We start from the raw sequence: 12,702 nt of genomic DNA on the forward strand, positions 1-12,702 counted from the left end.
ACAACACAAGCACAAAATCAAAGAGTAGAGGACATCATAGTAAGATGCTAGTGGACTGTCCAGTTGGACGCAGGTTCTTGTGGAGTAAATAAGCTTTAATTTGCTTGTCTTAGTCATCTACGTTAACGGGAAGAAAGCACTTTACAAGGCTCTTACTTCAGTTACTATAAATAGCAGGTTGTGCAGTTTTTCTCTAAAAGGTTGTAAAGGTTCAGTACCGTAGAATTATCACATTTTAAACATAGCTGAGCAAGGAGCAAAAATATGCCTTCTATTGTCTTCACATATTGTTGTTGAATTTGCTGTAATATCTTTTAGTATTCTATCTAAATTCTTGTATTGTGTGTTTTACTTATACACCAACTTTTTCTCAGGATAGAACAGAAATAATGGAGACAAAACTTTGAAATTAACTTTAACGTTTCCTTTCTTTCTAGATGGTAAAGTCCAGCCAAGAAAATATTAAATATATATTTAAAAAAATTAAGATATTACCTTAGTGATTAAAGACCATTATTATTATTATTTTAAAATATCAATATGAATGAATAATGCAGATGATGAGTCAGGACTGATTTCCACGTTGGGCTGTGTATGAACTTAGCCAGCTAATGGCCTTAATAACCTCTATGACTAAAATAGCTCAGCCTGCTTGTATGCTGAGAGGCAAATCTTGGGGCCTTGAGGTCACTGAAACACTATATGGTCTTGTAAGGATTATTTCTGCGAGCACACAGAAATCATAGGATGACGCATGCATACGTTTATTGAAGTTTTCTTGTATGGATTTTAGATCAGAACAATGTATTAGCACTTTTCATTTAAGTTTGTCTTATTAAACTCATTAAAACAGAAATGTTGGCAAAAACAAATGGTTGTTTCCAGTAGAAAGTAGGGCTTCGTTTGTAGATGATAGTTAAATTATTGCTTTTTTCAGTCTATGATGGTCTATATTATACCTCTGGATTGCCTGCAGTCTGTCAGCCATACGTTTTTAAATGTTTAGACAATCTATTTTGCCACAAAGGAACATATCTGTGATGACTAAATGCTTGAGAGGTAAAGTTTTTGCATGATTGTTTGATGATTTAGTGCGGTCTTCACTGGAGTTGTGCCTAAGAGGTTCTCATGTATTAAACTTGGTGTGTTCTTTCTTTTTGCAGACAAACAAAGGAGATGAACTTTCCAATCGAATCCAAAGGATGTTGGGCAGTTATGAAGATGTGAATAATCCCTCTCCCTCTTCCAACGAGACTTTACCCATTTCCTCTTTCGTATCCTTCCCGCAGTCAGATCAGGGTCAGCCAAATACAGATAAATCATCTAAAACTCCATTCCACCATCAGGCGTCTTACATGTCCTGTCAGAGCCAAAAGAGGGAGTCGAGTAACAGCCACTCCTCTCAGCCCACGAGGATTTCCACGGCTGCATCATATTTAAACCCCCACAGACATTCATCCACTTTCTCAAAGACTTTTTTGAACGACAGTCAGGACAGTCGTCAACAAAAGAAGAGCGAAGTCTTCTCAGATCTCAGGGAGTGTGCCCCCCTTTCCCAGGAAGTATCTGCTCAGTCTCCTGATACTAAGCCACCACCCTTCCTACATTCCAGTGGTCATAATATTGACCTGAATGCTAGGGACTCCTTGGATGGGGATCAGCTTCAAGGATCCACAGATAGTTCGTTGGGATCTACCAGCACCATGGATACTTCCACGTGGAACATTAAGCAGTCACCTAAAGACGCATCTCTGCCTCAAGCCAAGGCTAATACATTACCCTCCCAGACATTTCCTTCCCTGCTGTCGTCTAAGCAGCCTGGAACAGTCATGCCCCAGAAGCCAACAGCATATGTGCGTCCTATGGATGGTCAGGACCAGGTGTCCAATGAGTCACCTGAGCTAAAGCCATCACCTGAGCATTATGCACGTCTACCTGAGGTAATCAACAAATCTGACCTGGGAAAAATTAAGATGATGCCTCAATTTATGGAGGTGAGTTTATTATTTTAACTCTTATAAGCCACAATAGTATTGATTGAAAAGGTGCTTGCGTTTGATTTAATATGGACTTAACATTACAGGCATGTTATAGAAGTTTATTTTATTTTTTCATGTTTGCTTGTTGGCTTTCAGTGGGTCATACATGGGTAAAAAGAACTAGTTTTGACCACTGCATTTACCTGATCTTTGTTTGGAGAATTAGTCACATTAAAAAGTCTAAAATAGTACTTGCTGCTATAATTAACCCAATGATGAGAACAGAAAAACTAACCTTATGATTGTGTTGGTCAATGTTGGTTGTTTGAGGGAATTAGATCCTATTTGTTTTACACTTGTTACAGAAACTACCTGTGAGTCTTCTTAAATGCATATTACATCGTCCTACCTTTGACTGTTCTACAGTCTGCTGATGGCAAAATGTTCTCTGAAACTCTTTATCAGTTTTAATATTGATGCATGATTGTTCAGGCCTTTTGACAAGGGCTCACACACACACACACACACACACACACACACACACACACACACACACAGTGCCTCTTGCAGGCTGCACCTTTGTGTCTTAGTCAGGTGCACAGTATGGTGTATGTTGCAAGCAGTCTGCGGTCTGTTCTTGTGTGCGTTTGTAACCTCGTCTGTATCTGATAAATTCCCTCCTGGGCTCAGCCAAACAATAAATGAGCTTTGTCACAAACTTACATAACTGCTTGGGGGCCCATTCACTCTGACCTTATCTCAAAACCTATCCATTCAGAAGAAAGGGAAAAAAAACTAACAGAAATGTAGCCTGCTGACCCATTCATACTCTATATCTATCTAAAGTTAAGATTAAGAAGTGGCGTGCATATGAATGTAATCACATAAAGAGTTAGAGTTTTCAGTAGAAGTCTTTACCTCTGTAGCAAAATGCTTGCAGTACTTAGAAGCCTCTTTAAAACATTATGGCTAAAGTGGGTGCTTTTAATTGTTCCCACTGAAGAAACATTTGTCTCAAATACATTCCAGTAATCATTATTACTTTTATAAACATGATGTTATCAACTAATATGGTTGATATAAATTATTAACATGGCTTTAAGATAAGTCATAGTTCTCATCTGAATTGTGTAAGTGGCCTGCAGTGGCATTGATATGTTTCGATGAGTTTTTTTTTTTATTTTTTATCATTGCTAAACACAGTGATGCATCTGAGATTTATCTATTACCAAATCTATTCTTAAATTTATGAACACAATGCTTATGAAGCCTAATACTTATTATTCCTTTTTCAAGACAGCAGCAGAGGAAGCTCAGCTTGTTGAAGACATCTTAAGGGTAAGTCCAGCTGCATACTTTTTCACATTTTACTATTCAGGTGATCCTAATAGATCAAAATATAGCTACTAGGGATGCACTGATATCGATAATCAGTATCGGTATCGGCTCAATACCATGTGTGTGTACTTGTTCTTGGTATTAATAAAAGTGTTCGATACCACACCTGATATCCGATACCACACTAGTCAAGCCAGCGCAGATGGGTTTGATGGCTTGCTTTATATGTGTTTTAAAAGAAATAAATGCCTTAAACATTAAAATGTGACATTTTTTTGTTACACTAAAGCTAGATATGTGTTTGAAAACCACACATTTATAGTTGTATTTAGGTATAATGTGCCACATCAAAATAAAACTTGTTGAAATTGTTAGATCTGTAATGTTATTATATTTGTATCGGTGAGGTAACTTCAGAAAGGATGGGTCATTTATTACAACGTAATGAAATCTTACACAGTTATAACAGCGATAATAACCATAGTCACAATAATGTTCACTTAAACAGATTTGGTATCGGCAGATATCGGTATCTGCAGATATTCAAATTCCAGATATCGGTATCGGATCGGAATTCCCAAAAAGTGGATCCGTGTATCCCTGATAGCTACAATGTACTTTCTGATATACAGTGAATGCATTTATTTTTAAATAATATGGGACTTTAGTGGCATTTAGGAAATAAAAGTTAATGTTTTCCATGATGATATTTGGGTGTTTATGTTCTATTGACATGCCTGTGTCTGCACTATTGGTTCTTAAATAGTTCATGTTACTGGTCCCTTGTGAATCTTTCTCCCACTGCAGACACGTCTACAGTGGGAGGAATATTTGCTTATTCTTATTGCAGCAGTCACGCTGACATGCAACAATACGTACTCTCCTGAAAACAGATTGCAGCGCATATATCGAAGCCTGTTTGTGCTCACGTGGCCGAAAGCTTTTTCAGATATTTATTTTAGAAGAGCAAACATATATGTTTCACTTACTCAGCAATCCTAAAAACCCGAGCAACTGCTCCAAAATGAACTTTTTCTCCTCCTCTTTACTCTCCCTACTCTGTGGTTAGCAGTTTTCTTTATCAGTGGTTTTCAATTGATTATTAGTTGTTCATTTACCCAAAACTCTGTAGTTACAAAAAATGAACATCTGAGCAGCTTTTCTACTATGAGAATAGTTTGTTGTTTATTAAATACTAAGTCTAATAATGAAGCATTCGGTTCTTCTTTGGACCTCCAAAACAGCTTTGGCATGAGCACAACAGTCTGCCTCATATTGAAGAGTTTAGAGTACAAGTGACAAGAGTTAGCAGTCATTTAAATGATAATATAACTATACTTGCTTCACACTATCACACTTTTTTTAAATAAACATGTGCTGTAAGAGCTCTGTAGCCCACTGAATTGTAAATCTAAGTTGTATTTCAGCCATCTTACCTGCTCTGTGACACGCTATAACATCAGTAAGGAATTCTTCCATGGATGAACCAACACGGAATATATACTATAATGGTAACATGTTCTATTAGAGGTTATGTTGTTAGTTGGGCGTTACCATGGCATGTTTAGTTATCATGGCATGTTTAGTAAGTGAAATATCCCAGTGATGTGTAGGCCTTTTACTTTTTAACTTTTTATTTAAAACATTCAAGTAAAAGTGTTTATTCTAATAATAATGTGCTGTCAGTGCAGTATGTGGATATGAGCTTGTGACTTGTTTGTTACTTTGGAGAACGTTTGCTGCTGATCATTGTCGCCTGTTTGCTTTTGGTTCTTGTATCAGTTTGACAAACTTTTTACAGAGTTTCTTCCAGGTTGTTATAAGCTGTCATGGAGAGCTTCATACCACCCAGAAAATTAAGGAAAAAAAAAAACAGAGTTTACAGCCAGACTAAGAGGATTGAATTTTCAGCTATATTGCTGTAATCTAGGGAACATCAGCTTCAGCTTCCCTGCTCTGTCACTCCACTTTTCTCTTCACCGCTAGTCTACTCCACTGTGTCAGAATGTGTAGGAAACAGGCCACAAGTCTGTTCTTTAACATTTCTATGAGGACATAATTATTGTTGGCAACATTTTTTTAAAGTTATTTTTGCCATGGTTCTCATCAGTCATTCTTGTTCATCAGAACCTGAGGACCTAAAGTCATGATAAATCATCAACACGGAAACCTCTCTGTCTTATGTCACCTGACACACAATCTGGTTGCTTCCTCTTCCTTTGAAAGTACTAAGTCATGACAGAAAACTACTTGACATCGTTGTGATGCAGGTTGACAGTTTTAATGAAAAGCTGATCAAGATGGTGGCAAAGTATGTAAATGCATAAAATAAAAGCATTCATAAAATCTGTGTGCATGCATAATACATAAAATACTGAATGTATTGTGGATATATATATATATATATATATATATATATATATATATATATATATATTTAAGCGTTTTTTCATTTAAAATAAATAGCTTAGATTTGATAGGAATTTATGTAGAAATTCAAATGGTAAAATTTGGGTTGTATGGCTTTTGCTCGGGAGGTAGAGGAGTTTACTCTTCGGTTTCGCATAAGAATTGCTGTATGAAGTGTCTTATTTGTTAAAAAGAACTATTAATACACAAGATGAATGTTATTACTTTCCCCTTTCTCTTCATATGAAAACAAACTACGTTGTGCTTGCTTCTGTTGCTTACTTGACACCTACTTTAGTGGATAATGCAACAGGTGTTAACCTTGTCTGGATGAACAGGTTCTGTTTGTGGAGTAAGACACTGTGTTGTCACGAATGCTGAATGTCTTTAGTTTGCTTTCACAGGAAATGACCCACTCATGGCCCCCTCTTCTGACAGCTATAAGCACACCGAATTCTGATGAATCCTCTAAGTTTCTGTTCCCAGCCAAGGTGAGACCACAGATTTCTGCACACTGACTGCTTGGAATGAAAGTTTTTTTAGTTGACATTATATTTCTTCTCAGTAAGTTTGCAACTTTAACTTAATGATTGTTTGTCCATTCACTATAAGAGAGTAATAAATCCCAGTGCTTGTGACATACTTGACTATAAGATTAATAATAACAGATTTTATTTATAATGCACTTTACATTTTAAACAAAACCTTAAAGCGCTGAAATTTAAAATCAACAGAAACACAAAAACACAATATCATTTGCTGATAAATAAACTCTTGTATTCTAAAATGTATGGAAGAAAAAAAACCCAAGTTGGCCAAAATCCATTTGGCTTTTCTTGAATTCATGTCCTGTTTAGAGCAAAAAATCTTCAATAATTTATTCACTTAAGGTTTTTTTTCTTCTTTTTTTTTGGACCTGCTGCTGGTCTAAGTCTATGATCAACCAGTAGGCTAGATGATTCAAGTCTGTTTAATCTGACGTGAATCAATCTGACTTGAACAAGAGCGACAACCTACAAAGAAAATACATATCTGCATTTTGGTTTTGTCGTCTCAGATTTATGGTACACAAGAAGCTGGCTGGCTTTGTGAAACAACAAAAAGATTTCTTCTCAGGGAAACTGAGCTGATGACAGAAAAACATGATTTCTAAACGCAAGGGTTCATATGTACAAACGTGTAAATTGACCCCAATGTCAGGCTGAAAGTATTTTAGAACATCAAACAGAATAAAACTCTGCAATTGATAAAACTTTGGCATTGTTAATTCATGTAGATCTAAGGTGCCATTTCTCCATGGACACCATTTCTTTGATCATTCTTTGGTTTTCATGGATGAAGTTATGCACATGTTATTAAACCAGCTACAAAGTGATAATTATTTACAGGTATGTTTCGTATGCAACGCTAAATTCATACTTGTGCTTGCTCACTTTGCAGGAAGCCAAGCATGTCTCTTCATGTCCAGAACAAAGTGAGTAATAAGAGAAACAGCACTATAATGTTGTCATGTAATGTGTCACATTAGTTGTAAATACTGTTGGTTTGTCCTGGATACATCCATAGCTGATACAAAAGCAGGGCTTGAATCTGTTCTGTGTGTAGCGGATGTTTGTAAGAAGCAGTTTAAGATGCTGTCAGATTTAATCTGGAGCCAAAATCTGATCATCATCATTACATTCTGAGTAAAATAATGATAGAGTCTGCTCATACTGTAGTGGTGCCAAAACATTAAAAGAGAAAGTCAATAATAAATATGATCATTAACTGAATCTTTTTTTGTTTAGTCTTTTGCTCAGCTGGGTGTAGCCGCACATAATCTGCAGCTGTTTTCTGTTTACAGCAGTGAGGTGTCAGGATTAATGGCGAAATTAAAAGTTAATTCAAATTCAATTTTCATGACGTTGACTCTAAAATGTTTGGGTTCTGGGATGTTTCAGTTTACCAGGTTTGTCTGCAGGTTGACATTTTACACATTGAATATTGATTAATAAACAAACTGTGATACTACTGATAATGAAATTGCTGAACTAATATGCTAATTTTTTATTTAATTTGCTTCTTTCAGAAAACCTGGGCTTTTTCCCTCCTGTTGAATCTAATTTCAGCAAGCAAATCTCCTCAGTGTGAGTCACTGGAAAATTCAAAAGGAATTTGTGTTTTCATTCATTATTCTAACAAGTTAGAGCGTTGAATTCATGTAGATCTGTTAAAAAAAACAAACAAGTTTAACCAGACCAGGATTTTCAGCAGTGTCTTGGAAGTTTTTACAGTAGATTTTACCAGAATACCTTGCAGACTTTACATTATAAAAAACATTTTCCACACAACAAAGGCCATTGTGCAATATGAAAAATACATTGCATACTTGCATCACAGCTGCAAACAGTAAGTATTGTGTTAAATTATCTGTTAATCAGAAGGTAAATTTTAATGAAGATAGAACCCAAAACTTCTCCCATTTTTAACCCATTTTGCAAAATTGAATGTTTATCAGAAAACAACAATATTGTTGTTGGGTTCCTCTTAAACTGCTTTTGTTTCATAGTTCATTTGAAGCACATTCCAGTGGTGTAGAGACAACAAGCTCCAGTGATTCAGAGAGCAGTCCCGGTTCAGAGTCAGACAGTGAAAGCGCCATCGATGAGCCACCTCAACCAACTGATGGCAGCTCTGTTAAAACTGAGGTATTTCTATCTGTATTTATAAATGTACAGAATAAATTTATTTATTTATTTTTTGTTTAACACATGTAATAAAATGAATGTCGGTGTTCATTTTCTAGCCTGATGCTCCAGCGGTGAGCCATGATGACTGGCAACTGGGGAACTGGATCAGATCCAACCAACAGAGCACTGCTGCCAACGTCCAAGATGCTGCATTTGTGTCAGAGAGCCCCACTCACAAGCAGCTACCGCCCCCTCAGGCCTCCAAGCACACCATCAAGCAGAACAAGCCTCAGCTCTCTCCTCTCAGAAAGGACTTCACTGACGACCTCGCTGCTCTCCAGAATCTTAGTGAATGTCCTCGGGACAACCGTTGCCACCAGCAGAGTAGCAGCATGGGCAGCTGTAGCAATTCCAGGAAAACGACTAAATCAGTGACAGCAGAAAGCCTCGGACTCACTGGGGCAGCACTCGGTATTAAGTGTATCGAAGTTGGAACAACACAAAAAAAAGACTCCTGCTTTCCAGACAAACCCAAGGTAAAGATGAAAACTGCGCATTGTAAGAAGGACAGCAGTGACACTAAAAGAGACATTAAAAGGGCTGAAAACACCAAACTTGATAAGCAGAAGGCTGGATCAGAAATCCCACTTCTGCATGGTCATTGTCAATCATGTGCTGAGCATTATCCTAACTCCTGCTCCTGCCCCACCCAAAGTCCTGCTCTGCCTGATCAGCGGTCTCCTGCCCCGCCTCTCAGAAGCAGTCGGGATAAACCCAGAGCAAAAACTGACTGTCAAAGTAGCGCCAAGCTGCCTCATAAATCGATCCACAAGCACTCGAAGTCTTCTGGGCATACAGCCAAGGGTTCTTCGCATCTCCATCAGCCTCCTACAGCCCTGCTGGTGAAGATAGATCTAAATCTGCTCTCAAGAGTGCCCCAAGCATCCAGCGCTCACAAAGAGATTCCCAGTAATACAAAGAGGTCTGCAACGGCCTTGGAGCAAGACAGAGGGAGCAATAATGCCTCGAAAACACAAAAACACACCACAGCTGGCAAAAAGTCTCAAAGTGTGAGAATTTTTGTTTTTTTGTTTTTTTTGCAGCTGAAACTTTGCACACAAGGAAGGGTTTCTTTTTTATTACAATTATTCATATTTTTCCTGTATTTGAATGTGTGATTTGTTTTCTTTCAGATTGAGGAAGAAAATAAAACTCTTCCCAAGAAGAAACCGAAGCTGGAGAACAAGACGACCTTATCAGCTGGTGCTTCAGAGAGAATGCCGTATGTTCGCAAAAGTTTAATCTGAAATAATGATTTTTTTAATTTTTTTATTGTTGGAGTATCTCAGCCAGTTCTGTCGCATCATGCCTGTTATTTATTTTTTTTCTACAGCAGCTCCAGCAATCCAACTGAAGTCAGAAAACAAAAGAAGGGCCAAAAACATAGTAAGGACCCCACCACATCCAAAAACTCTGCCAAAGACTCGAAGTTACAAAAATCTGATGCAGGAAAGATGCAACAGCCAAGTAACGAGCCTGGAAAGGGCAAGGAAGCCTGTAAAAGCAAGAAAGGCAGCGAAAGGCACACGCAGGGACCACGACATGGAAAGGTAACTGTCTAAAAATAAGAATTTAACTAGTGGACATAATAACTGCAGTGAGTTTTTAATCAAATAAATAACTTGCGATCTTGGCAAAAGCCCCCGAAGAGCAGCCGTGCTGTCCTGGCAGCTTCACAGCCCCTCAGAGAAGCTTTGACCAACAGGCCTTTGCTCCAATTTGATGAGAGGTAAGACTGTCGCTGGGAAACGAGCTGTTAAAACCTTTCTCATTCTGTATTTTCTTCTTGAAATGACACATTTCTGTACATAGTGAGTACTTTTGACACTCAGAGTACAAGTAGTTATGAAATATTTAGCACAGGATTAAAACCTGTGCTAGTTGTGTTCCCTACTTATTGGCAGCTCTCTTGATGGGTTTTAACATCACTGACACCAGGCAACAGAAAGCCAGTAATTTCCTCCTGTATCCACACCCTGCAGTGCTTATGTGCACCTGCACATCATTGTTATCACAAGTCTTCAAGCCAGTGTGGATGGATGACCAGGGGGAAAACCTGGAGTGAATCTAAGCGATTATGAAGAGAAAAATGAACAAGAACACAATGCAGCTGTACAGACCTGATGGCGTTGGGATCTGCAGAGAGGACACACAAATTCTTTGTGTTGAATAGATTTGCTGAAACCATTTTTGTCTTTAAAAAAATGACGGCACATCCTGCAGCATAAAATAGTTTAAAAATTGTCTACTTTGTTAAATGTGAATGGTGTTGGTTTCACTGGTTTTGGTGACGGGTTGGATTTTTATTTGCCAGATGAAGTTGACCGCTTTTATTTATGCATTTGTGGCTACAAAATGTAATAATTTGACAACTTATCAGATTTACTCTTTTAGGAGGATAGGACATGGTCTGATTTTGATTCATAGAGCAAAGTGATGCAGCACTTTAACCAATGAGGTTAAACATGGTCATCTTTGTCACCCCCTCTTTGTCCAGCAGGGAGTATCCAGTGAAGCATTACATTAAAGAGGCCAAAAGACTGAAGCACAAGGCAGATGCAGAGGTAGGTTTTGCTGTTTGTTATGCTATTAAATGAACTGGAGTTTTGTACAACTGTTGAATAAACTTGTTGTTGTTTTCTCTCTGCAGTCTGACAAGCTCAGTAAAGCTTTAAACTATCTGGATGCAGCCATGTTCTTCGTTGAGAGTGGCATTGCAATGGAAAAAGATCCGCAGATTTCAACTTCTTCCTACACAATGTTTGCAGAGACTGTGGAACTCCTCAAGTAACACTTCTCTTTTTCTTATCTTATACCTTCTGATACTTTCTAAAGTATTTATGGTTTTTGGCAACTTTCCAAATTGTCGTACAGTCGTTGAATACAGTTCTCCAACTTCGTGAACTTAAAGCACTGAGATGTTTGACTGGTTTTATGGCAAAGTTCAAGGACATTTTTTACAAAGTTCCAGTCATGCTTTATTTTTCCCCATTCTCACAGATTCATACTGAAACTTAAAAACCCAGTAGAATCCACTGCTTCACCCTCAGAGAAGGACTTATTAGCTTTATGGTAAGATAACTTGTTACTCTGTATAATGTTGAGGTTTATTGAATCCATCTCATATGTTCATTCATAAATGTACTGAAGGCCTTGTGTTGTGTGTTGTGTACAAATATTGCAGTGTGTTTAAAAGCTTTGAAATATTAGACAATTAAATAATCTAGTCAGACTGGTGACAAAGACAATATGAAGATTTAGTACTTTGAACGTGTAATATAGTTGCTTTATTTCTCTTTATCACAAAACAAAAACATAAATAAATACTTCAGTTTCTCATTTTAGCTGTAACTTGAACAAATAAGATGAATACTGAATGATTTTGGGGTGTGTTTTCTAGCTTGAAGTGCCAGTCCCTCCTCCAGATGGCCATGTTTCGCCACAAACAAAAAATGGCTCTGAAGTATTCAAAAACCCTTACAGATCACTTTAATGTAAGTACTAAAGATTTTACTGTCACATCTGCTAGTGCTCTTGCATCTTTGTTTCAATTAAAAAGAAAAAAAAGTTAAGCTGCATTTTCTCCTACAGACCTCTGCTCAGGCATCCCACAATCCTCTGTGCTCCAGGTAAGTCATCTTCTTCTCAAATCACATCTGTTTCTCCAGCAGTCTCACACGAAGCACATCTCATGTCTTCATGTTTTCACCGTTCTCTAAGGACTGCAGAAAAACCCGTCCACCGACACGCCGTCTCCAGCCAGCACATCCACCAGCTCAGGTCCTGGCTCAAATCACACTGGGTTTGGACTGGGCTCTCTTGGCCCCGCTGTGGCATTTCCAAAAGAAATTGAGCAAGTGGCCTTCACCTATGTCAACATCACGATGTTGTTCTTAAGTGCTCATGACATCTGGGAGCAGGCAGAGGAGCTGGTGCACAAAGGTGACGGTAAGAAATCTGGAAAAGTCTGTTCTTGGTGCATCATAACAGCCATTGCTCATGTATCTACACGTAGCTGTAGCTTTTAACCAACGTGTGAGTGTGTGTGTGTGTGTGTGTGTGTGTGTGTGTGTGTGTGTGTGTGTGTGTGTGTGTGTGTGTGTGTGTGAGAGAGAGAGAGAGAGAGAGAGAGAGAGAGAGAGAGAGAGAGAGAGAGAGAGAGAGAGAGAGAGAGAGAGAGAGAGAGAGAGAGAGAGAGAGAGAGAGAGAGAGAGAGAGAGAGAGAGAGAGAGAGAGAGAGAGAGAGA

The 12,702-nt window shown here is 38.1% G+C and overlaps 1 protein-coding gene across 1 annotated transcript in view; it reads left to right on the plus strand.

Moving 5' to 3' along the window:
• Positions 1-12,702, plus strand: part of aff1 (AF4/FMR2 family, member 1) — a 20,060-nt gene that overhangs the window by 5,611 nt on the left and 1,747 nt on the right. The window contains 15 exon segments of the mRNA XM_079257141.1: positions 1,164-1,994; positions 3,276-3,317; positions 6,131-6,217; positions 7,167-7,200; positions 7,795-7,852; positions 8,275-8,413; positions 8,512-9,465; positions 9,589-9,677; positions 9,789-10,005; positions 10,096-10,184; positions 10,953-11,019; positions 11,106-11,242; positions 11,456-11,527; positions 11,856-11,983; positions 12,176-12,403. Coding sequence (XP_079113267.1) covers positions 1,164-1,994; positions 3,276-3,317; positions 6,131-6,217; positions 7,167-7,200; positions 7,795-7,852; positions 8,275-8,413; positions 8,512-9,465; positions 9,589-9,677; positions 9,789-10,005; positions 10,096-10,184; positions 10,953-11,019; positions 11,106-11,242; positions 11,456-11,527; positions 11,856-11,983; positions 12,176-12,403 — 3,172 coding nt within the window.

This window comes from Telmatherina bonti (genome assembly GCF_933228915.1).
Source record: "Telmatherina bonti genome assembly, chromosome: 17".
NCBI lineage: Eukaryota > Metazoa > Chordata > Actinopteri > Atheriniformes > Telmatherinidae > Telmatherina > Telmatherina bonti.